Source organism: Rhopilema esculentum, chromosome 18, assembly GCF_057945365.1.
Source record: "Rhopilema esculentum isolate cy_ngs chromosome 18, ASM5794536v1, whole genome shotgun sequence".
Lineage (NCBI taxonomy): Eukaryota > Metazoa > Cnidaria > Scyphozoa > Rhizostomeae > Rhizostomatidae > Rhopilema > Rhopilema esculentum.
This window is the reverse complement of record NC_142832.1, coordinates 8,205,455-8,232,183: the sequence shown is the minus strand read 5'-3', so window position 1 is coordinate 8,232,183 and position 26,729 is coordinate 8,205,455. Positions and strand designations below refer to the sequence as shown.

General features: G+C 35.7%; 3 protein-coding genes across 3 annotated transcripts; 1 reads left to right on the top strand and 2 right to left on the bottom strand.

Annotated features, from left to right (window-relative positions):
• Window positions 1–4,312: 4,312 nt before the first annotated feature.
• On the bottom strand, window positions 4,313–5,605 carry LOC135681087 (ubiquitin-like protein 4A-B). Its single transcript, XM_065195378.2, has one exon. It carries the CDS (start codon window positions 5,512–5,514, stop codon window positions 5,029–5,031), a length of 486 nt encoding a protein of 161 aa, XP_065051450.2. The 5' UTR covers window positions 5,515–5,605; the 3' UTR covers window positions 4,313–5,028.
• A 380-nt stretch (window positions 5,606–5,985) lies between these two features.
• Window positions 5,986–10,828, top strand: LOC135693003 (uncharacterized). Its single transcript, XM_065211367.2, has one exon. It carries the CDS (start codon window positions 8,270–8,272, stop codon window positions 10,421–10,423), a length of 2,154 nt encoding a protein of 717 aa, XP_065067439.2. The 5' UTR covers window positions 5,986–8,269; the 3' UTR covers window positions 10,424–10,828.
• Window positions 10,829–11,863: 1,035 nt separating this feature from the next.
• Window positions 11,864–25,272, bottom strand: LOC135681085 (uncharacterized). Its single transcript, XM_065195375.2, has 4 exons — window positions 24,943–25,272; window positions 19,068–19,152; window positions 12,792–13,161; window positions 11,864–12,222 (listed from the first exon to the last, which is right to left on the bottom strand). The coding sequence occupies exons 1-4, from the start codon at window positions 25,065–25,067 to the stop codon at window positions 12,053–12,055; spliced, it is 750 nt and encodes a 249-aa protein (XP_065051447.2). The 5' UTR covers window positions 25,068–25,272; the 3' UTR covers window positions 11,864–12,052.
• Between the last annotated feature and the right edge of the window lie 1,457 nt (window positions 25,273–26,729).

Here is a 26,729-nt window from a genome sequence, read left to right as displayed (position 1 = left end):
CTTGAGTAGTTTGGATTTAAACATATTTCACTTATTATACTGTGTTTCAGACGCGATAGAGCTTTTCACTTGTTATCCAGTGTTTCAGATTCTGGAGTTCTGAATTGAGTGTCTTAAGCTAAAAAAATATCTAGTTTCAGTGTACAATATCATCGACCGTGATAATTTGAAAACTATGCAATACAAAGTAGGACCAAATTTGACTCAAAATTCATGGAGAAACTTAAAATTCACATAATAAATGAGAACAAATTTGTTCCCATGCATTATATAAAACAATGGCAAGTTTGAGACTTATTAAGAATACGTGATTCCAGATTTCAAAACTAGAAGCCTTTTCTGTGAGCTTAAGCTCAGTTTTCACAACTGAAATATTGAAATAGATTGATATGAAAAACCTTAAGGTCTGGCAGGATAGTTTCTGTAGCATTTTCAATCTATCACTGAACTGCATCAAAGAAAATTTTCCTAACTTTAAGTTACCTAAAAATGAAGAAAATTTTTCTCGTTTATGAGTCAGGAATGTATTTAAAAAATCACGTCAATAGGAAAAATGATCATTAAGTCCTTTCAAAAGCAATACCTGTCCTGATAACATGCACATGCAAGATAGTGAGATTTTTACTTCTTTTGTCAAACTTCTGTTAGCAAATATCACATAGCAAATTCAGAAAAAAATGGTTCTTTTTTTACTATTTTAATTGTTTTCTTGTTCAACTAACAAATATGTTATGTTTTGTTTTATTGCTGTTTGAATGCAGTTAAATTGCCTTAATCACAGTTATATCATGCTAGCAGATATTAAAATTAGATTTGGGGCTATCACGGTATAAATATCTATAAAAAGAAATTGAATGCGAATCACCAACCAACAATGAAACTATGGAATCACTGATGTACAGTAATAAGCTTAACATTGGATCATTATAGGTAAAAAGTGATCCCTTAGATTGAAAATAGATAAAGAAAGCATACTCTGCTTCATAAAGAGAAAAAAATGTTATATCTTCTATGATTGTTGTGAAGTAGTCATAGTAATGGTTACGGCTCTTGTGTAATTAGTGAGTTCGAGTTAGAGTCGAGTTAGTGTTAGAGAAAGGGTTCGCGAGTATGGTCGTTAGAGTGGGCATTTTTATAATCCTGCTATGCTTGTAAATATTCGTTGTAAATAGTTTTATATGAAATGGAGTTGAATTTATAAGACGTTTTCTCAATCGTGTAAAACTGCAACCTACGAAACAACAATGATGTACCCTCCTTTAAATAAAAAACTTGAATATGCACCCTGTTCAAAGTTGCTTATGAGTTGTCTAATACTTAGCACATGGAAGGATAGACAACAACCTTCCTTGAAAGAAAATAATTGCTTTTTGAACTACTTTTCTGAAGATGATGATTGTTTTTTTTATGAAGATGACTTTAATGAAGATCATGAAGTCAGCATGTTTAAATTATTATTTCTAACCGATTTTTAACCTGAAATGTAACTGTCTATGTCTAACCTGGAATGTCTCACCAATTTTGTTAATTTTAACTTTGAATTAGTCATCAATTGGATAAAAGATGTTGAAATGGAATTTAAAAAAATGTCTTTTTTGTTGCCTGGCTGATTATCAACTTTATCATAAAGATGTGCTTTCCAATATCTGAATCTATTTAGGAAGGCATTCCAGTGATTGTCAGTAATATATCAAAGCACTGCAGAATCTGAATATCGTGACCTTGAGAAAGCTTTGAACAAATACGTTATAAAATCCTGTAATTTTGATTATTTCAGATTTAAAGCAAGAGGAAACTTCTCAAAACTACACTAGGGTATCAAAAGTATTGTAGCCCATGCCTGAAGAAACAAAATTGTCAAATGAGAGGCGAGTCGCTATATAACATTTATGAGGAAGTGGTCTTTAATTTTTAAAAAAATGTTGACCAGGTTAGATGCAGCTACACAACAGCTGCAGTAAATCAAGAAAGATTTCTCGAGAGTGTTACAGTAGTAAAGAAACTGAGAAGTTGGCGACCAAAATAGATTTGATGTTAGAGGGGAAAGAATTTGTCTGTTTTACTTCACTGCCTACAGCACCAAGGGGCAGTAAAGGCATGAAACTCAACACTGCGCAAGGTTTTGCAGCTCAAAATCCGTCCACAGAAAATATTTTTGCACAAATACAAAAGAAAATGTTACCAGACTAAACGGAAAACATTTTTACAAATATTTATTTCCATTCAAAAGAAAATATAGTTTTGGCATAGCCTAATCTTTAACATTGCTAAATAAGTTTGACTTCAAATGAAAAATGTTACAAACCATGATCCAAATGGTCGTCCAAAAGCCAGAGAATCATTAATTGTAAGAATTTTCCAGGTCTTTTGCAAAATTCCACAAGAATACGTTGACCAAAAATGTGGATCCATTTCAAGGAGGCTTTTTGCGGTTTCAAAAGTTTGTAGCTACCCGTCAAAATATTGAAATTTGAAAATGTTAAGAGACGTTTGCTACTGTTATTTTTTAAATAAATGCTCTAAATAGATTGAAGTTTTGATTGGTGGTTGTTTTGCTCTCGATAAATTGCCATTGGTGAATTAAAAGCAGAATTAATTTGCATAACAATAGCTTTCGATCATTCATGTGCCATTACTCCTCCTTCGAGGTGCTGCAATACTTTTGATACCCTAGTGTACATATGAAATAAGTAGCTAGGGTACATCAAAATAAAAACTCAAATGTTAATAACAGGAAGAAGTCTAGATTATGGAGAATTTCAAATAAGAAAAATTCTTCAAGCTGTAATGTGCTTTAACCACAAGAAGCAAGAATTAATTTAAGGTGCAGTGATGACCAATTTGTGCAGTGATGAATCGAAAATGTGAAGTGATGAATTGAAAAATGTGCAGTGATGAATTACTTCACTTTTGAAATACTCCAACTACTACTGATTTGGATGTTTTTAGAATAAAGACAAATGAATACAAACTATAATCAAGAGTCAAATAAGATAATAGAATCAACCTACGTGTGAAACTCAACTAAAACCTACAGTTAACATACAGTTAATCACAAACGCACTTCATAATGCAAAAAGTGTTTTTCAAGAAAAAAGAAAGAATACTGGAAAAGAAATAGATAAAAAGAATAGTGCAATAAATCTGTTATTGCTAAGATTCCAAGGAATAAGCCAAGGTCTGTGGGTTCTTATAAAGTAATTATGTAAATCTTAAGACTGGAATTGATCAAATGTAATAAAAGCATGCCTTGAAAAAAATACCTGCAATGCCTTGAAAATACCTGCTAGAAATATTCTGAAATATATTTTAAGATAATCTAACGGGTGTGGACACAAAATTTCCTGCTGTTAAGCTTCTTCTGTCAGATAATCCTAGGGCCTCCGACAACTTTGGATTTCTTACATTGCATGGCAATAAAGACCCAATACCACTACCACCATCAAATGGCCGCCTGCTTCTATTCTTTTGTATGAAATACAATACGCCACAATAATTGGAATGAATACCATTTCTATCTTTGTTTTATATTTGGATAAACATTTTTTTTGGTTTGGGTATCCATAAAGCTAGCCAGGTATAGTTTTGAAAGATTAGTAGCAGTTATGGATTTGTATTATATAAACGAACCTCATATTACATAAAAAGTAAGTAATATACAGTAAGGCTGTGCTTTGGACAGTTCTTAGAACATTGAAATATGTAACATGATTAGAGATCAAGTGTCTGAAAACAGCATTTTATGAAAAGAAACACCTAGAAACAGTTGATTTGCCTTTTAAGGATCAATCAATAACTAACAAACACAGTAATTGCATTCCACTCCATTTCCACCATTCACAAATAAATACTATATTGACTCCATAGGGTGGAAATGAAGAAAAAATTCCCTGTTATTAGGTTTGCTACTCTGTTTTCTTTTTGCCAGGTTTGATATGTTCTGGTAAGATTTATACATAATCAGTGGTAGCTGTAGTTAGTCCAAATTACACTGAAAAGTCCCTGAAAACAATGTAAACATTGTTGGTCCGTCCAAAAGAGGTTCAATCAAAGCCTAGCCACACCCTTCGCCACACCCTATTGGCCCCGAAAATCGATGTTTTACGCTGTTTTGTGCAGTGATGAAAATTCCTTAAATTAATGCCTGACAAGAAGCAAATGCAAATAATGAAAATGAAAGCTTTGTTTAAATAGATATCATAATACCATCTTTACTTGATGGTATTATGATCTTAAAATGCAAGAAAAAATAACAGTAGTGAAGAATTTCAAAACAGAAATCTCTTAAATTTTAATTTTAAGAGAGAGTAAATATTTCAATAAACAATTTGGTTGGTAAATGAAATCAGAACTGAACAATTGTATAAATTACCTATGATTCATGTTTAACTAAAAGTTTAAGATGTTAACGGATATCATTGACAGTTTGTTACAATAAATTCAATTAAGACTCTGGATATCTTCTATGTGATGCAATTTTTATAGGTGATGCTATTTTTGAAACATACACTTCCCTCACAAAAGTATTCCACCATCTGGAAGGAGGTAAATTGCTGGAGAATAATCACAAGCTATTATTGCGCAAATTGATGATGTTTTAAAGTGGTGTATAGGACAACAACCACCAACCAACACTTCAATCTTTTTAGAACACTTTTTGAAAAAACAGTAAAAAAACCTTTTAACAGTTTCAAATTTCAATATTTTGACGGGAGCTAGAACTTTTGAATTTGCTTCCAGCCTTCTTGAATTGGTTGGATATAATTTGGCAATGTATTATTTTGGTATTTCAGGTCAAACCTGAAGAATTTATTTAATGGTTCTCTGGTTTATCAAGAACAATTTGAATCATGGTTCATGATGTTTTACCAAAGTCAAACATTTTCAATTTCTGCATTCAAATGTTTAGTATGGTTGAAAAGTTGACAAAAAGTGCCACCATTTGAACAAGGTGGTGCAATACTTTTGCTAGGGGAGTGTATACCTATCTAGTGCAATATGCTTTCACATTAACAACTTTATACACAATTATTTATCATTTTGAATGAGTGCCACTTGATTTTTCAAATTACTTTTTGCAAGCCTTTCAATATCATCTAAGCTCATAGAATACAACATGTCTTCGTACATTGTTTTAAAATGATATATGACCTTTTTCGAATCTTCTCCTGAAAAATGGGAACCCAGAACGTCTTCAAGTTTTGTTATGAAACTCTTGTTCTCTAAATTATGAAATCTAACATCTTTGTTCTCCTGCGTTGTACTTGTACAGCTTCGACTGCTTCCCTGAGACTTTATGGAAAGATGTAGCCGGCTGCCTTCCCCAACACCATAATCTTTTGTTGTTTTATTATCGCTCAGGGCCTTTCCTTTATATAAAAGTCTCTGAGAATTGGCCGGGATACCTTTAATCTCCCCTATTCGCTTCTTTAATTCAAGGATCGTAATAAACTCGTCCCGAGCTTCAATTTCAAACTGATCACTAGCACTGAGCATTTTAATCAGTAACTTCATTGTCTCCACTTTCGTACAGGTTTCCAGGTTTGGCCAAATTACCCCAGCACAAGCATCCAGCAAAAATCCAGCAATGATAGGCTGTTTGTAAGCGAGGTCAGCAAAAATGGTGTCCGATACAGGGGGTGTTTTTTGGGGGATCTAGAAACCCTAGAACCATCTGAAATTTTCGCAAAAACCGTAAACCAGTGCCATATTTTTCTTAAAACCGTGTAACCGCGCGAAAAGTCAGCTAAAACTAAAAATAATGCTATTTTAGAATAAGTTTTAATTCAATGGTACCTTGAAGATTCTTTCCAGATTTCTAGCTTCACAAATCATTATGATATTTTTTACCATTTTTCACGCTCAATAGGCGGACTTCTGCCATACCAACCAAAAACAAACCAATCAAAATCAATCCAAATATAAATCAACTTGTTGGGATCAGGAGCGTAACTAGGCCAATAAGTTCGGGGGGGGGGGGTGAAAAGGATTTCTGCCCTGCAAAATGGAGTGGTGCCCTGCAGACCTCGAAGCAAAATTACAGGAGTCTACAGGATGCTAATGAAAGTTTTACCAATGTAAATTTTTCTTTACCAAGGATAAATTTATAAGCAATAAACACAAATTTAAACTTAATTGCATATGAAATATTTATTTATCTAAGTGAGCTTAATTAAAATTAAAAATTTGATTTTGCTTTGCAATAAAACTTACATCTTCACGGGAGGGGAGGTATATGTTTTCGGCTACATGATAGGGACGACGCCACAAAATTGAACCTGGCGGCCTATGTATCAAGTTTAGTGAGGTAGGAGGACCCACCATGGTTGGGTCCGACGCAAAATAAAATTTTCGAAATTGTACCTTGTAGAAAGGCTAAAAAAGCATCCCCCAGGCTAAAGTTTAGCAAAATACTTTACACTCTTTTTTTTATAAGAATCAGTAAATTTAAGTTCAGGCTGGCTGTTCTTAATTTTTTCGAAAATCTGAGGCTGGATTGTTCTTAATTTGTTCTTAAATTAAGAGGGTGTAAGCAGTGCTATTGTCCTCTCAATGAAAGTAAGTTGCAACATCGCTTTGAATTTTTAAGCAAAACTTTTATTTGTAACATTGGTGTTGTGTATAATTATATCTGTTAACCTCTTCTCTTTGGTGATACAAGAAAAATACAAATGAGCTGATGTTCCAGACAATTTCCTCAATTTTTTCATCAAAATGGCTAAATTATGCATTTTTAATACAGGTGGTATGCAGTGCTCTGCCTCTTCTCGGGGGGATGGGGTGGTTGTTTTAAAAGTTTGCAGATTTCGGATATAGCAAGTCAAGAAAAAATCATAGTTTCCTTTTACCTGTTTTAGTGGACGACACTACGTGGTGGGTAGAGGGAAACGCATACATGTATGTATGTATATATATACATATATGAGAAATCACTTATAACAGAACAGATAGATTAGGCACGTAGGCAGGATAGGGTTACACTACTGGATAAGGCTAATGGGAAACATGAACACAGTGGGAATGGGCGGGTTCCATTTGTTACCACATACCATCCAGCCTTGAATAATTTGGGCAAGGGGGCCGGGAGACTTTCCTATGCTTACAGTATCAGAAGAGCATAGGAAGGTGTTTCCTCAGCCACCTTTAATATCATTTAAGAGGTGTAAGAATCTTAAAGATATACTAGTTAGGGCTAAACGTCATAGTGAGGGGGCAGGGGTTTCACATAACAAGGGTTGTACTCCGTGTGGCAAGTCTCGGTGTCAAGTGTGTAATGTTATGTGTGACATTGATACTTTTACTTCCCATATAACTGATAAGGAATATAAGATAAATTTTTCGTTTAATTGTGATTCGTCCAATGTTGTGTATCTTATGGAATGTAAAGTATGTGGTGTACAGTATGTGGGTAGCACTTGCACGCCGTTTAGGCTTAGGTTTAATAACTACAAGGCGTGCAATCGTAAGTTTATCGGGGGCTCTTCGGGTATACCTCAGACTGATTTTTCCGGCATTTTGCAGGGAAGGATCATCATGGGTTTCTCGAAGATATTAAAGTAACTATTATAGATAGACTTAATGGGAATGGTAGGATACGTGAAAGTTTCTGGCAGTATAAGTTAGAAACTTTCGCGGCCCGGGGCCTTAATATTAGGTTAGTTGAAACATAGTTTTATTTTTATTTCCAATCTCTTGGATTATTTTCTTCTTTTCTCAGCTATTTATTATTTCCACATAATATTCTGAAGAAGCATATTGCGAAACGTTAATCAAGTTGTTTTTTTACTGATCATCTATATATATATATATATACATCCAACCAAAGTCGACCAATGAGCTTTGTAGATCACCTAAAAAATGTAAGAGCATCAACAAGCCAGAGCCAAAGAGACAGAACAACGAAAGTCCCTGGAATGATCAAAATTTTGCAGCGCCCGAAACAAAGAACGGAAAAGTCTAATCAAACAACACATGTTAAAGCACAAACAACCGAGGAAATTCAAAACCAAAACCAAAAAAACGAAACCACGGCCTCCATGTATCATGGGGGCCTAACAGATATGCTTACAGCCCTAAACGAAACAACAAAGGCAATAACAGGATTCGAAAAGTTATTAAGAAGCTTGTCCGAACAATAAACGATCCGTTTGGACAGGTCATAAATTTGTCAAACTTTAAATTTTCCTTAAGTGAATTTAAACTATTAAACAAAAACCTCAACTTTTGTCCTACACCCTTACCTTACAAAGCAAAAGAACTTGAAGAAGACATGAAGGAATCTTTTCGAAAAATCAAACTTAAAGCCCATTTTAACAACGATGAAGAAACACTAGAAGATGAAGAAGAAACTGACGAGCAACAAACAGACGAAGAAAGAATATTTAGGAAGAAAAGTAGATGGACACCATACAATGTACATCATACAGTCGAAACTTTTATAGAAGCGGTAAAAAGCGATATTTACTCAACACCTAAGGTACCTCTACCCAAAAATAACCTCTCAAAAAAAGAAATAAAAGCCATGAATGATTTAAAACAAAGAACCGACATTATCATAACCAAAGCGGACAAAGGGGGAGCATTTGTAATAATTGACGTAAACGACTATATAAAAGAAGCAAACAGACAGTTAGGTAATACCCAGTTCTATTCAACCATTGATGAAGATTTAACCAATAAACACAATAAAATGATAAATGATTTAATCGACAGGTATATAGGAGAGAAATCAATACAATCTAAAATTGGAGAAGCGTTAAAAACAGCTAACCCTAAAACACCTAGGTTCTACATGCTACCGAAAATACATAAACCAAACAATCCCGGTCGACCAGTGGTAAGTTCAGTAGCTTGCCATTCTAGCCAAATCTCTAAATATGTAGACTACCACTTAAATCCAGTAGCACAGCGACTAAGTTCGTACGTAAGAGACACCACAGATTTTATTAATAAATTATCGTCAGTTGAAGACCTATCACATAATACAGTACTTATTTCCATGGATGTCAGATCCCTTGACACTAATATCCCTACAAATGAAGGCCTTGATGCTGTTAAACAAAAATTAAACCAGCCTACAAATACAAATACACTTTCAGCTTCTCCAATCGTAATACTTGAATTTCTAAAACTTATACTTACCTGTAACAATTTTGAATTTAATGGCAATAATTTCCTCCAAATCAAGGGTTGTGCCATGGGAACAATATGTGCCCCCTCTTACGCTAACATATTTATGGGGAAATTCGAAGAAGAATACATTTATCCATATATTGGGAATAAAGCAAAATTATATCTACGTTACATCGACGACATATTTATTTTGTGGACAGGCACCAAACAGCAATTTGAAAACTTTATATCTGAACTTAACGAAAAACATACCTCTATCAAATTTGATTATGAGATGTCAGCAAAAGAAGTCCCATTTTTGGACACGATCGTTTATATCGATAACAGAAACCATTTGCAAACAAGACTACATAGGAAACCCACAGACAGACAGAATTATCTTCATAGAGCATCTGAACATCCACTACCACTAAAAAATAGCCTAGCCTACAGCCAAGCATTAAGAATTAAGAGAATTTGCTCTGATAATGCAGAGTATGAAAATAACACAGAGCAACTTGTCAAAGCATTTACATCACGAGGATACGAAAGAGCAATCATTGACAAACAAATAAAAGAGGTTGACAGCATTTCACGCGAAGAACTACTAAAGCAAAATTCTAAAAAGACAACAAGTAACAGAACTCCATTCATCACGACCTATAACAGAACCCTTCCACCTATTGGAAGTATATTACGTAAGAACTGGAACATCCTTAACATCAATCCCAAAATCGCGAAAAGCTTCAAAAATCCTCCCATGATGTCATACAAACGTAACAAGAATTTAAGGGATATCCTTGGGAGTAATAAAATATCCAACAATGAAGTAGCAAAATCTAAAAGCCGTAATGAAAAGGGTCATTGTAAACCATGTAATACTAAACAAGGCAATTTATGTTGCCAACAAGTTTTGAGTACATCAACTTTTAGAAGTAACCAAACCAAGCGTACTTATGTGATCCGACATAAGGTTAACTGCAAAAGTAAGTATGCGATCTATCTACTAGAATGTATAAAATGCGGTTTACAAAACATTGGTAAATCAGAAACACAAGTCAATCTACGAATAAACAACCACCGAAAAGACTCAAGTAAATCAGCATCAATACCAGTTTGCCAACATTTTAACAACACTTCCCACAACTTCAATAATGACGCGAAATTTATAATAATTGAACAGCTTAAGTTTCTTGAAGGCGACAAGGAACTCTTAAGATCTCGACTGCAACGACGAGAAGACTTTTGGATAAAAAAACTGAAAACCCTAAGTCCGCTTGGGTTAAACATGGAACTCAATAGCCCTATATAGGGCAATACATTTCATAACCTCGTTTTCCCAATTCATTCGTGCATTTTGTCAAACAACAGACTTTATTTCTGGGGTGAGGTATTACATCATATTAATAAACAATGAAACGTCACATTAGAATAGCCTATATTTAGATATGCTTTATGTAATTGGAATCAGTTGATTGCCATGAATATATATATCATAGATTGAAGAAAGTAAAACTACATGGTTTATCTCTACAAGCCTGTTTCGTGAGTAACTCACTCTTCAGGAGATGTAACATTCTTCAATCTTTCTTCAATCGTTTTACTTTCTTCAATCTATGATATATCACGCTCTACGTGCTAACGTATTGAGCACTGTGCTACGGAAGTATCAAAAGACAAATTTCTATATATATATATATATATATATATATATATATATATATATATATATATATATATATATATATATATATTTATATATATATATATATATATATATATATATATATATATCCCTGTCCTGTGCTCCTATCCAAACTGAATCCATGTATGAGCAGGAGGGATTCCTTCTATTGACGGACCTGACAATGAAGCAGTGCTCGGCACTTCTGCGCCGATACACCTTTGTTACTAACTCTAGAGGCTAAGCGTTTTAAGCACGTCGTGACTGCAAATAGTTAAATACTTAGTAACGGTTTCAATTTCAAAACAGCAGCATAAAGAACAAAAAGCTATAACAGCATCATAAGATTCTTCTACACAGCGACAGGATACCTACCTTTACTTCTTCTCTTGCCAATTCCCATTTAATTTCTAACGTTGCTGACTAGGCAAAATTTAACACTCTTGTGCTCTCATTTTTGAATGGACTATTTCGATTCACAGGCATTATATAAATTCATTCATATAACGTTTTCGATCCATGTTCAGATGTCTCATACTCTGACTAGTGTCAGATGAAAAGTTTAAGTATGTTTCAAAATTTTAATCATAGTAATATCTTATGACTTTTATTCTTATCTAGCCCATTAAATTCACCTTGCTAGCAAAGCATTCGGTAAAGGAAATGTGAGATGTACAACACAAGATGAATAGGAAAAAACAGAGATCTTTGGAAGTTGGACAAAGTTTGGCAAGCATCGCAATCGAGATCTTCATTTGGGTGTCTGCTTTATAAGAAGCCCTTACGTAAGCACTCAACACTTGTCATTTCATTATTTACTAACTTGAAAAAAAGCTCAGTAAAAGGTGGCTGACCAATGTATTGAACAAAATAAAATTTCTAAGAAGGCGTCTGAGTTTCTTTTTGAAACAAGGAAGCTGATGATCTTGTTATTTCAAATAAAGTCAATACGATAATAGCTTTTTCTCTATTTGCAGTTGGAAGAGGTAGTATTTCATTCATCATCAGAACCTTGAAAATACTATTGGCAAAGTAATGGGTTTTGATCATCTAGAGAGAAAGCATGTATTCATTTGCTTCTGACTACATGTTTAAAGAGATTTACTTTTAGAATAATGATCTGTTATATCAGTTAGATCTGTTATACGTAACCAATTACAAACATTGCTTCGTTTCTTTATTCTGTGCCTTATTCCATTTGGTCTGCGAGCCATTTTAATGATTACAAGCACCAAATCACAATTATGTGAAATCGAATTAAAGCAGCTTTCTTTTCCCATCCCCAGCTCTTCGTCTTCTTGCATCAAAATGCTTCTGTGCCATAGCCAATCTGCCCTCTGTTTGACGCACCTTTAATTCCATGCTCTGTAGCATCTGAATCACTTCCTTTATCTCCTTTTGTAGTGTACCTAGGCATGAACTGCCACCTGGAAGATGATAGCTTGTTTCGAAGATGTGAATAACTTTAACGAGAGATCGTACAGTATTTAGAATTTAGATATCGAATGCATGTGTTAAATATGATTTTTGCAAAAGATTCGAAAAACAACAAATGTTGGTAAAAATATTCTACTGCTTCTATAAAAAGGGACCTTCATCATAAGAAATACAGTACAAGCTACCTTCCTGATCACTATATCAAATTTGAATTAGCTCGCTTACAGAATGACCATTAACGTAAGGCAAATACCAATAGACCGCATATTTCAATGACTTAAAGCATTAAAGAAAACAGACCTAATAAATGGATCTGCTTAAGCTGAACACTAGGTTCATTTTTAGATAGAAAACCAAGTTTTCTGTGACAAAATACAATAATAGAAGGTTTAATAGAAGGAACATTGCTTTATGTATGTTTTTAAACAAACGTCTTCGTGAAGCGTTGGAAGGGCCTAATTTTTAATTTATGTTTTTTGGGTTTTCATGTTTTTCAAAGAGAGAGTTAAAATGAAAACATTCCCCCTTAGAAATCAAAAGATCAATATAGCATATTTACCAGTAAATATGTTTCTTGTTGATGTCCCGAATCTATCTAAACTTGTAAGCATTTCATGGCAATTTCTGTATGTGTTTTGGAAATTTGTTCTCTGCAGCTCTATCTCCTTCGTGAAATTATTAATTTTGTCTAAGCTCTGCAGCTCTTCCTCGTTAACATTTAACGACATAGTTGAGCTGTACCTTTGTAGGCTGGTTTCCAAATTTTGTAACTCTTCATTTATTGATTCAATGTATTGGTCGCATGCATCTTCAAGGATATCCACAATGTCTAGCAGAACTTCAGATATAGCTGGAACCATGTGACATATGTCTGACTGTAATCGTTTGGTGGCCCAGACATTTGCCTCTGAATGTTTAGTTTTCCTTTTCTAAAAATAATACAGTTTTCAATGTACTTCAGTCTTCTAGACTGTTAAGATATCTACATAAGTCATACAAAAGCAGAGATACAGAGCTTTGCTGACAATTGACGCTGATACATGTTACAGGGTAAAATTTGCCCCTATTACAGGCAAGATCACCGTTGTAAACATGAGAAAGATTGGTGCAAACCCCTTTCTTCCTAAATAACATACCCGATTGTTTCATTGGGTATTTGATTGAGCAAGAAAGGAAGAAAGACTAAAAATGATGACAACAAAAATAGAGATGTGTAGAGAGACAAAACCCATGGCTTTAGATTGAACACGATTTTTGAGATTACGTCATATCACATTGATTCTAAAATTAAAACTCATTTCATCATATGATGTAACTGTTTGCGTGGGCGGAGCTTTAGATAAATTTAGGTAAGGTCCCTGTGGAATTCAGTCTTGTCAAAAGCTTTTGCAGTACTGTTAGAAGCTCTGTCACTAGTTTTGTTGTGCCTGTTGCGGCCGTGTCCTTTTTTTGTCGGACTGAATTTTAGTGCATGTTAGAAGTAGTCGTCTATCGTGAAGAAAGCCGAAGTAAACAGGTTACCGACCATACTACGAGCCGTGTTACTAATAATAATAATAATAATAATAATAATAATAATAATATAATAATAATAATAATGCAAAATTTATATAGCGCCACAATTTAAAAATACTCGGTTGCGCTTTACAGTCTAAGTCCTATTTACAATGTAAAATTTAGATTAAGAATAAATAAAAACATAAGATAAAAAGCATGTTTTCATTTACAATGGAAGAAAGATGTTCATGTCCATGCTTAAACTCAACCAACCCCCCCCCCCCCCTAGACACTTATTATACGCTTTTTCAAAGTAATATGTTTTCAGGAGCCTCTTGAAAGTTTCTATGCATTTTGTGTTCTTTATGTTGTCTGGTAAAGAGTTCCATACTGCAGGGGCAGCATATGTAAAAGCTCTGGTGCCAAGTGTTTTAGTTCTGGTCATTGGCAACTTCAGCCTATTTTTCTTATATGATGTCAGTTCTCTGCAACTTTCCTGAATTTCCAAAAGATCAACAAGATACTTCGGTGCACATCCATTTAGACATTTATACGTCAACAATGCAATTTTGAAATCTATTCTTTGTGCTATCGGCAACCAGTGCAGAGCTTTGAGAAGCGGTTTTACATGGTCGTATTTACTACTTCCCATCACAACTCGTGCTGCACAATTTTGAATCTTTTGCAATTTATCTAGCAGGTGTTTTGAACATCCATAGAACAGTGCATCACAATAATCAAGCGTTGATGTAGCAAATGAATGGACCAATGATTCTGTGGCTTCTTTTGTCAAATATTGTCTAATCTGCCTTAAACGCCTCAACTGAGAAAAGGCCTTCTTACTGATATTATTTACTTGCCTCTCCAAGGTCATTTTGTTATCAAATATTACGCCAAGATTTCTTGCAGTGTCAGACGTTTTAATCTCAGCAGATCCGACCTTTATAGACAGATTTGGTACCTTTGCTAGCTGTTGATTTGTACCAATAACTAACAATTCAGTTTTATCGTCATTTATTTTCAAGCGATGAGTTAGCATCCATGCGCGAATGTCCGATATGCAGTTTTCAATATCATTTACTGCCTGTATTCGTTCTTCAGCACAAGATGGATTGAAACCAAGATAAAGCTGTGTATCATCAGCATAAGCTGCCACGTTAGACGAATGGAGCTCAATTATGTCATACAGAGAGCTCAAATATCCCAAAAATACCACAGGACCCGCACAACTTCCTTGGGGTACTCCATACTTCAGCGTGTAAATTTCAGATAGTGTGTCTCTGATCATAATTCTTTGTTCTCTGTTTTTTAGAAACGAGATAAACCAATTGAAAACTGCACCTGATATGTTGAATCTTTGTTGGAAGATTTCTGACAGTATTTGCAAGTCAACTGTGTCAAAAGCAGCACTTAGGTCTAGTAAAATTAAGATGGTCACTTTCTGTTTATCCATATTATTCATAATGTCTGAAAAAACTTTAGCAAGTAATGTCTCTGTACTATGATAGTGTTTGTATGCAGAGTTCTCAGTTGAGTACAACCCAAGTCCTTGCAGGTGCTGAACATACTGGGGCAATGCTGATTTTTCTATTATTTTAGAAACAAAAGATAGGTTGCTGATAGGGCGATAATTCTTGCAGATAAGATCCAGGCCCAGTTTTTTCAATAAAGGAATGACCACTGCACATTTCCAACATGATGGAAATTCCCCACATGATAATGACTTGTTTACAATTGCTGTTATTGGACCAATTAATACATCAATGCATGTTTTCAAAATTTCTGTTGGTAGTGGGTCCAAAGAGCAATATTTGTTTGATGTATTCATGATGATACCCCTGACCTCATCTTGTGATAGTTCTTTAAACTGATCAAATGCAGGAACAGCTGGAGATAAGCTATAATCTACCACATTTTTGATACCTTCTGTCTCAACTGTTGCATCAATTTGTGATCTTATTGTATCAATTTTCTGACCAAAGAAGTCTCCAAACATTTTGCAAAGGTCCTCTTTTGTATACTCATCAGGGTAAGGTATGCTTTTTTCTCCCTCTGTCATTTTAGAAACGAATTTGTAAAGGAGCCTTTGACTGCCATTGCAACTCTCCACCTTACTTGAATAATATAATATTTTAGCATTGTTACAACTCTTGATATAATCACTCCGTTTCCTTTTGAATAATTCAAAGTATGCACCGTTTTTACTTCTTTTCCATTTCATTTCAGGATTGCGTTTTTCGCGCTTAATACCCCTAAGTTCACTGTTGTACCACGGGGATACTGACTTTATCTTAAGAAAAGTTTTTAAAATTGGTGCAAGCTCTTCCAAAATTGCACTCAAAGTAGTATCATATAACTCAGCTAGTTCAGTCAGGGAAAGATTGCTAAAATTTGATTTTGCCAAACTACTTGCTGCAATATCACGTTTAAAATTCTCCAGATTTATATCTTTCGATTTTCTATAGTTTATCTCCTTAGCCTGGACCTCGGGTTTTTCAATGGATGATACAACTTTAACAAAGCAATGATCTGAAATAAAACTTCCCATGAGTAAACTGTCAAGTGAAATCTCATTGTTATTTTTTGTAATTATCAGGTCTAATGTATTGCCAGCAACATGAGTAGGCTGCCAAACATGGTCGATTAGATCATAATTCTGGAGCAAATCAAGAAACGCTTTTGCTGTCACATCACTCTCATCATTCACGTGAATGTTGAAGTCACCGCCAATAAGCAATTTATTAGGTGTTATTATAATAGATTCCAAGTAACTGGAAAATTCATCTATGAATGTTCTTGCAGTCACAGGATGATGTGCAGAGTATGGAAGTCTGTAGACTATTATCAATGTTTTAAAACCAGATTGACATTTCAATTTCCATTCTGAGAATTCAAAAGACGACTTACAGCCTGAGTGTATGAGTCTTGTTTTCAGTTGTGATTTGGCCAGCAACCCAGTTCCACCCCCATTTCTGTCAATCCGTGGCACATCAATAAAATCTAAACCCGGCAGGGAACACTCAATGCGCTTGGCTGAATTATCTTCCTTTAGCCAGGTTTCTGTAACCATACAAATGTCATAGTTGTCATCAGTGACACTGGTAATAAAGTCTGATGTTTTGTTACGTATGGAGCAAACATTAACACACCCAATTGTAAGAAAGCTTTGGTCATTCCTTTTTTTGTATTTTAACAAGATTTTTGGCATTGCATCCAGTAATCATATCAATTTTTTTAATTCTCTTGTTACCAGTACCCCTTTTTCCTCTTCCTCTTTGCAAGTCATTTCGTAGAATTCCCAGATTTTAAATTCTCAAATAATCATCTATTGGTAGCCTCAAATCCACTCTTTTCATATGAGAAAAGATGTCTAAAATAGTATTTGAATCGTAATGTAATGCTGACATTCTTTGTCAGTGTTGAACGAAAGCGAGGCAATTGGGCCCAACAACTTAGGCCATTTCTTCTCAGCACGGCATCACATCAGATTTTGACTTTTGACTTGACCAGGATAGATAAACCTTCAGATTGACTCTCTCGAGAGCGCTCCAGCCTTGTCCTTTCAACTTCACACCATATTAAATGAGATAAATAGCGAAATACCTCAAAATTATAAAGATTAGTAAGAGCTCAAGAAAATGCAGCCGATACTTGGTGCAACAACAACGTATATCAGATCGATAAAGACTTTCTGTCTCAGCTCAACAGCGAACTCACTTATGTAAAAACGTCATTTAAGTGGTTGTACAGATGGGCACCTCGCCGACTGCTCTATTTCATAAGCCTCTTAATTTTTTTGAATTTTTTTCCCAAAAACTCTTGGAAACAAACTCTAACAAGAATATAAACAGTATTCTCAACTAAAGCGGGTACTTTCAACTAAAGCGGTGGTTGTGTTGCTTTAAAGAGCTGTAAGTAGCTCAGTCTTAAATGGCCCTCGATAGCCTATACTAGCAACTAAGGTCAAAACCAGGCATGCTAAATACCATGAACTTCAGTATTTGTATTAACCACTAGTTTATAAAGTGATTACAGTTCATCTGATACCACGGATAAATTGATAAACAACTAGAACAGAAGGGCAAAAAAATTTATTGAAGACAATAAGGGACGCCAAAGAACAGGTGTGCGAGATTTAAAAAGTTATAAACTATAAAAAGGGGTGATGTGAAAACAAGAGAGGGATGGTATACATAGATACATGACAATACCTCAAGCATTTTGGTAGATCGTCAATATATACCAAGAAGAGGAGAGGCCAAAGACAGGACCCCTGAGGAACCCCACACTTAATAGCCTCGGTACTAGATTTTTGTCCGTTAATTCTACAAAATTGCATCCTGTTGGTAAGGTATGAGCGAAACCATTCAAATTCTTTGCCTTTAATACGATGGTATTTGAGTTTACTCAAAAGTATCTCATGATCAACTGTGTCGAAAGCCTTCTTTAGATCGATAAAGACTGCTGCCGTGTATAAACCTTTATCGATGTTAAGGTACCAATCATTCGCGCATTTGAGCAGGCGTGTGAGAGTTGAATAGAGTGATCGAAAACCTGACTGATCTAAAAATATCAGTTTATTGCGTTTAAATACAGCTGGTCAAAGACTAATTTCTCAAATAGATGCGAGACGACGAGAAGTACTGAAATTGGTTTATGATTTGACTTTTCATCAGTGCAATAAAAGAGTGAGATTTGATCAAGAGAAGTTAAGGATTGCATAAAAAGAAGTGCGGGACGATTGAAGGAGAGTGCGTAACAGACCACAGGAATGAACTAATAGACAGAGTAAGCAGAAAGAGGGCTGTGATTTTTAAAATAAGAGAGATATTGGAGAAGCAAAAAAGTCTGATGGCACAAAGCAAAAGGCCGTTTGCTGAAACAGAGGTAAAGACATAAGAGGAAAGGCAGAAATGAAGTAGAGGTATGACACAAATAATTTCAACCTTGAAATACATATTAATGAGAATCTAAGTTGTGAATTCTGAGTTAAGTGTTATCAAAGGTGAAATGTAAATTGTATTGCTGATGCTAGGCAACAGATCATTTGACCAATTAGCACGAAAATTGGTATTATAAAAAAAGAATATATTTTAATTTCCTTCACGAATTTTCATCGACAATTTGGTGTGTGACACAAGCTAGATACAATAGAGTAAACTGAGTGTCGAGTGCTGGGCAATAATTGGCATACAAAGAATAATTGACAAACCTCTGCCAATGTTTCCCAACAACGTATAAAGCCTTTTAAAAAACTTTCACAAAATCATTCATACATGAATCAAGGTCAATAAAATCAAATGTTAGCGTTACGAAATGTATGTGAATTCTATCTCACCTGTTGGTGGTCTTCCTCGGCTACAGCAACAGTAATCGCAGTGGAAAAAAGCAATCCGATAGGCGAGGCAACGTTCAACAGCGATCTACAAATGATAAGTATATTAAAAAAATTTGTGTGATGGAGATGAGACAGATGCTCTGACGTGACAAAAGTATTAGGGCGATTCCCTACAAACGAAGCGTTTGACACCCTATCCTCGAAGAACAACAAAGAAAATTAGTGAACCATAACAAAATTGACGGCTGAAATTTTCAATTCTAATTTGATTCAATAGTGAGAATTGACATAATTTAAATAAATTATAACAACTACGTGACCAGCTCTCAAAAACACTTTCCACGAGCTCATTTTTTTTCCTTCAAAAATAACCAGATGATTTCAACGACATTAAGGTCTGGACTTTGTGAAGGCCGCAGCAAGACCATGATGCCGTCAGCATGGAAGCAATTTCTTGTTGCAATGGCAGGATGACAAGGTGCATTGTCCTGCTGAAAGATTATTGTCCTTTTGAATTCACAATAAATTTTTTCTGCACTAGCTTGAAGGTTTTCTTTTTCTTTCAATATTTGGACATGATATTGGATATGTTGTTGAGGGACCTCTGGCACAAAGCCAGCTTTCCGACGCCGTTAGGCCTAATACAACCCCACACTTGTTCGGGAGATGAATCATGCCCGTCTTCCAGACATTGACTAGCCCCCGATTTAGGGTCATTGCACATGCGCATTATCACTCGAAGACCTGGCGGGAAGCTGTGTGGTCCCAGACAGAGCAACTGTGCGAATACTGTTAATGATGCGCATGTGCTATGACCCTGCAACACTGACAGTTTAAGACGGTATTCTGGCAAAACAACAGACTGAAGGTTTCGTCACCCGGACAAACAACATGATTGAAACAGAGTTGGTAGTAGGAGTTGACATAACATAGGGGATTGTTGCCCTTATATGTTGTTCCCTAAACCCTTAGTACCCCTGAGCCGTTTTTTACCCCGAATCTAGATTCATCTAAAAAATTACATTGTCCCAATAATATAGGGGTCATTCCAGCATCGCCTTGAACCTACAGAGACGGAAACTTTTGTTTTTGGGTGACACAACAGTTCTCTTTCCCTTCTGCAGCTTTTGATCCAATATTTTTTAAGTATTCGAGCAACAAGATTGTTGGGTAATCTAGAACAATCATAGTACTTACTCTGTATTCTAGAATATTCCACATAGTTCTGAACAATTCCTACCTATTGTATCGTTGCAATTTGCTTAGTAATGCGTTTATGTTTAATTTTAGTATCGATAGCTAACCTACTGCAATAGACATTCGAGAACATTCTAGCTTAGGTCTATCAGCATGAAGTTGTTGTTATAACCTCGATTTCGTTACAGTCTCATTGTCAGCTGGTTGCCCTGGAATTATCTAGATATTAGTTCATTACGTAATCGTTGCTAATATTATATTCTAGTAATCATGATTCAGCATTCGAGAAATTTCTATCGTAAACGTATATATACGCACAAAATAGTAGTTGGGGTAGAATAAGCTTGAATAGACTTGGAAATTTACATGAAAATTCTGTGAGTTTTATTTAGTGTCAGGATTTACATCAGAAATTTACATCAAAATTATGTATTGGGCACAGGATTAAAGGAGAAAATTCCCCAAAAGATGTTTAGAAACACTTTTTTTGCAAACGCTTTAGGCCTACTTAAGCTAGCCTTTGCTGACCCAAACTTGCGTATCTTTGCATATGATTCTTTTCCCCCTATCATAAATTTTCCCTGGACGACCTTCCCTTGTTTGAGCTTTAGTCGAACCTCTTTTTAGAAGAAAATAGTCGAACTTGTTTTGAGATTTCGGCAAACGAATGACCGGCTTTGCAGATCCTAAAATATTTTTTACAAGCAACGAAGACTGACTTTTTAGAAGAAGTCAGTGCTATTATTCTGCTTGTAAACTTTAAATTGATTGTTTAACCACCAACATTAATGCAATGCATCAGCGGAGGCTGTTAGCCCATGCACATGCCCAACCTCGCGCTTACCGCAAGCATTCTGCCCCTGCAGAAGTGCCGAACCATTACGAGTCCACGTGAAACATATGTATTCAAAACTCTTATTGGCCAAACATTCTTCAGCCTTCAGAATTGAATAAAGGGAGCAGCTTAACGAACAAACAGTAGTTGAGGCTAAACAATGACAACGAAACGGCAAACGCGTCTTATTTACTTCACTTTTACAACTCCAGGTTTTTAAACATGGGAAATTTAGACCAGGCTCTAAATAACATTTCTGCCAAGCAAGCGGTAAAATTCTGAGAACGGGGGTAAACTATGGCCGAATTAGGATATAATCTCGTTGGAGTCAATAGAAGAGACAGGACTGGATATTACAAGTTGTTTTGAGCTCTCAGAATCTCAAATCTCACACAAAATATGTCCAATCTTGAACAATGTACAAAACAGTTTTTATTACCCTTTGAAATTCTTCATAGTCCAAATAAATGAATAGGTCTTTGATATCAGCTCTCTCTCTTACAATTTTTGTTCTAATTTTTCCTCCCTACCCGTTATCAACCACCTCATCGTGCTGACTTTCAGGCCTTGGAGAAAAATGACGTGAATAAGCAATTCTTAAAACATGATTGTCTATGAATATTGATACAAGAAAGGAAATTTGTCACCCCAAAAGTTACATGAAAAAATTATTCTGATAGGGACTGACATGACAGTGGGCAGCAAAATTTCTTGAGAGGCCTTATCAAAGGAGCAGACATCTCAATTTTAAGCAAGTTTTGCTAATTTCTCCAACACGGGATTTTTCTGTTACATTGTGGTCAAGGGCGCCGGAAGCATTTTTGAGGCGACGGGGGCAGGTACTCAAAAAGGGCACATTGATGACTAATATTAGAATTATAAGAGAAAAATGATAATGAAATTTGCCAAATTTTAGAAGTTTTTTCATGAGGATATGTTTAAACTTTAACATGTTTGAGGGTACAGGGACGTGCCATTATATAGGGGTACCTTTTTCCAAAAGTGTGGAATTGTCTGTATCAGTTTTTGAAATATGTGCGGAACTATGGGTATCATTTTGGGAAAAATATTGCAAAATGATTAGGAGGGAGATTTAGAATTAACAAATTGAATGTCCAGTAAAAAATGAAAGAATGAAAAATGCGTAATATTAAGATGTTTTGGCAAAGGGCATGCAAAATTTCTTTTATGATATTTTTGTGTTTTAAGAATCTATGTTTGAAGATTCTTTTTAAGCCTTATTTGCTTTGTGAAATTATAGGTATAGTTTTTATCATGCTTGCGGAATTATGGGTCAAATTTTGTAGACATATGTGAAATAATGGGTCCAAATTTTTTAAACTAATATGGCACTTCCCCGTCCAAAATAAGGTTTCTTCATTGGTATATTGTCGCTTTTCATCTTTGTTACCTTCTTTCTGGTATGGCAACTTCTTTATTACATATACTCATGCTCTTTTCATTTTTGTTCACTAAAGTTCTTCCCGTTTTTAAAAGATTTTAGATTGCTTCAATTGAAGCTTCTACTAGTTAACTTGGAAAGTTATCTGTTTTATGTATTGCATTAGTGTTTGACATAATCTTCTACAGCGTTGGATTGAACTTTCTTGCGGTCCGTTAATAGGGGTAATATCTCAGTTTTCCTTAGGGCCCCAGATGCCTCTGTTACTCTCTGAGCTTATTGAACAGAAACAAAGAGCATTGTTGCTGATGAGTTCATACAAAGGCACCCAATATTCTATTTGCTTTCTTTTTATTTCTCACCGCACTATTATTTTCTCTCACCCAAGAAATTGAGACGGTATATATTTATTCCATTCGCATAAACACAGTGTCATTTTCTCAAGGGCATAGTGCTGCCCCCGGTGCCCCCGGTGCCCCCGTAGAGTCAGGGCAGGAGGGGCAGCTGCCCCCGCTGCCCTCATGCTTCCGGCGCACCTGATTGTGGTACGTTTTTAGACATGTAACTTGTGATATAAAGAAATGTGCTCTGGTGCAACGTTTGGGAGGCTGTGGTACCCAGACACCCGGTTTGGTTGAGCTGACCAACATTTTACACCCAAGGACACATACAAATAATGATATGGGGTCACACCTTCAGTAAAAATGGTTTGAAATCTTGTGTGGTGGGCTCCTGAACGAGATGGTTTGCTGTTATTAATTGACACGAAAAGTTAACTGTATCGATGTAACTAAAAAAATTGTAAAACAATATGTTATGGTTATGCTATTAAAAAACAATATCTCAATTGTACATATCCAACGTTGTTTTGTCTAAACTTCTATGAAGGGGTTAACATGCAGTAGTGTAGAGCCAAAAAATGTCGAGGGGGGCCATAGCGCTTTCTCTATAATGTATATAAAATGAGCGTTTCAATTGTTTTCGTTTGCAAGCCTCCTGAACAGGGCCGTGGCGAGGCAAGCCTTGTTGGGGGGTGCTGCGGACTACAAATTTACCTGATTAAAAAATAATTACCTGAAATTGTTTAGTTGCTGACGCAAACCTCTGCATTACATTTTGTCAATCTTAACTCTGTGTCATTTAATTTGCAGCTTCTTTTTTATATGATAAAAACAGACTTTCCTCGTAAATTAATCAAATCTGTATATTGGGACAGGCAAACCATATAGTTGCTACCCGAGGTGGCACCATGGTTGCCGCCGAAGGAGCAGGAAATTTCACGAATTTCGATGCTTCTAGTTACCCTGGAAAATGCACTCTCTTCAGACAATTTTACTAAAGCAATGCTCCTAATCTTAATGAAAATTCCTTCAATTTTGCAAACAAATTGAACAGCAGATAAAAACAACTGGTGAAAATCTGGAGCTCATTGTGAATTGCAGTTGGTGCTTCTACTGAGAAACTTTAGAAGAGATTAACTCAAGGCACAATTTTACCTAAAGAGGGCCTGGATTTTTGGATTTAGTTCCAACAAAAGAAAACTTCAAATCATTAACGCTTAGTTTGTTTACCTTCATCCATATCAAGAAATATCATTACCAACGGAGTAACTACCTTGCTTGATTCTTTATTGATATTATGAGATGAATGTCTCTGAACTAGCTAAAACGTTTCTTCCACCGAGCGGATTTGGCATGAAATTTCCTATTGGGAAACTATTGTAGGTGTGACACCCCTACACCCCTGGTCGTGACGCCCCTTAGTCCTTAATATCAATTTATTTTAATTTTACAACTAATTCACTGTTGCAAACAGATGCATATGCCATGGTTTAAATCTGTATGATATACATATTGTTGTATGTTGCCCTGTTGCAATCACCTTTTTGGTAACATTCAGATGCTTTTTAACTTCTTAAGCCTAAGCCCACAAAGATGAGAAATTTTTAACAAAAATATCTTTACATTCAGGCAGTCAAAGACTCAAACTGCTTCTACCTTACTTCATTCATAGACTTTAGTCATTATTGTCTCTATTAATGACAGTTTGTGATAATGCAGAGGCTGGATTATTACTAAGAAAGCTTTTATAACTGAGTTATTATTTATGGGCCCCTATAGCCAAGGGCCCCCGGGTCAGTGACCCCCCTGACCCCCTCTCCTCAGCACTGGGGGTATGGCTCTAGAACATAATAGCTCTAGCGATTGCACTGCACTGCGTGCAACATTTTCAAATAATTAATAACAAACAACAAAGAATACAAAGAGTGATGATGTTGTGGTTGTGAAAATCTTTGTCTCTTTTCACGCCAAGTCCGAAACCTGAGTCCGAAAACACTACCATGAAACTTGTAATTTTATTTAAAATTACATCAAGAAGTTCTTTTAGATTCGATGTTACATTATTTACATTAACTTAAGAATAAATGGTAAAATGCTCACCTTATATGCAGCTTCTGTGGAGTTGATATCGATCGCCAGTTCCATACAAACTGTGGGATTCTCAAGCGCGACCCAGCGAAAAGGTTCCGTTTCAAAATTCGTGATGCGAAGAAGGAAACGCTCATTTTGTCAAAATATTAGCCCGTTTTTTGTTTGAAACTTCTTCAGTCAGCAGCAATAATAATATCATAACATCCCTCCAATGTGACTAGCAGCTAGCAGCAAGTAGCAGGAAGCAGACAGAAGAACTGTGACAGGAACCAGAGGCGACAGTAATCCCAGTAGAAGCTGCGGGCAACAAGCGTAACCTTAGAAGAAATTTTAACAGGTATAACTGTTAAGTCAATATTTACTATTTTTGCTTAAGCACAGGGCAAGGGACGCCGGAGAGGGGGGCGGGGCTCAACCGCCCCTGTTGCCTTTGGATGGGGGCTAAAGTGATCAGGGGAAAGGGTGGCTAAAGTGCCCTTTACAAAGAAGTGCCCTTAATGCCAGCCTTTTGTAGAAAATCAATGAGTTTCATACGAAATCCTGACTGTTGTGCCTTATTTATAACGACATATATCGAAACTTGGGAAGAAATTTCTTATGCCAAAATTTAGCCGATTTTTAAGATACCGACAGAGGATCGATGCAAAATAACAGTTATGAGAGAATTTTTGGTAGCTGGAGAATTAATTTTTTCAAATGCCCTTTTCCCCAAGCCCGACCCCTTGCCCCTTGGTCGTTCCAGCGTCCCTGCACAGGGCATTAAGCAGACTAGACACCAGAGTTGCAGACTACGCAAAGGTTAAGGGCATTGCAGTCAAAGGGGGGGGGGGGGCAAAAATGTTGAAGCACATGCGAAAAATTTCAAGAAAAATAGAAATTGAGAGAAATATTATGTTTCATGTTCAGGTTATGTACCAAGATAGGGACTACTGGTGCAGTGCACTCAGACCTCTGTTGACCAACAAAATATTCAACTAAGTCATTGGCCAATAAAGTTTTTCCTGTGATGAGAATTTGAGAATATTCTCGCTTTAGCACAGTCTCTACGTCGTACTGTGTGGCATTACAAGGTAAAGTTACGGCACTGGTATAAAAATGTAATGCGGCTTCTCTGATGCTTTCTCTAAATTGTGTTAAGTATTTAGAGAAAGTTGCAATTGTCGATATTATTAAAGGAATTAAGAACAATGCAGCATCAGATTTTCGAGAAAATTAAGAACAGTCAGCCTGAACTTAAATTTACTGGTTCTTATAAAAAAGAGTGTATTTACTATAACTCAATGCCACTCAGATTTTATACAAAATAAGCTACACTTTTTTACAAGAACAATTTTAAAAGGAATTGGTCAAAAGTTAAGAACAAATTAAGAACAAGCTGAGGCAGAGCAATTGTGAAATGTAATTCGAACAATGTTTTGTCTAAAAAACTAAGAGTTTTTTCCCATCTAGGGGTGGTTTTCTTATTAACTTTTTGGACAAATAAAGAATGTCTCAATCACATTGTTGGCAAACGAGACCTAAGACCTCCCTAGAGGGCAATATCTAGCATTTGCACACCCTAATCATTTAAGAACAAATTAAGAACAACCCAGCCGCAGATATTCGAAGAAAGCTAAAAACAGCCAGCCGGAACTTCAGAATTTTCGGGTTCGTATAAAAAAGTGTATAAGAGAGTGTCCAATGAAAATTTAGATATCATTAGAAAGGCAGCGAATCTCTTGACAGAAATTTCAAGAGAATTTGAATACAATAGAAACATAGACAATTGTCTTTATAACAGCTGCGAAAATTCTCCC

Bases quoted from the DNA above. Each gene is read 5' to 3' on its own strand.
- LOC135693003 (XM_065211367.2), top strand. From the start codon at position 8,270: ATGAAGGAATCTTTTCGAAAAATCAAACTTAAAGCCCATTTTAACAAC.
- LOC135681087 (XM_065195378.2), bottom strand. From the start codon at position 5,514: ATGAAGTTACTGATTAAAATGCTCAGTGCTAGTGATCAGTTTGAAATT.
- LOC135681085 (XM_065195375.2), bottom strand. From the start codon at position 25,067: ATGAGCGTTTCCTTCTTCGCATCACGAATTTTGAAACGGAACCTTTTC. The intron at 19,153-24,942 runs GTGAGCATTTTA...TATCATTTGTAG, and splicing joins CCACAGAAGCTGCATATAAG to ATCGCTGTTGAACGTTGCCT. The intron at 12,223-12,791 runs GTAAATATGCTA...ATCATCTTCCAG, and splicing joins AACAAGAAACATATTTACTG to GTGGCAGTTCATGCCTAGGT.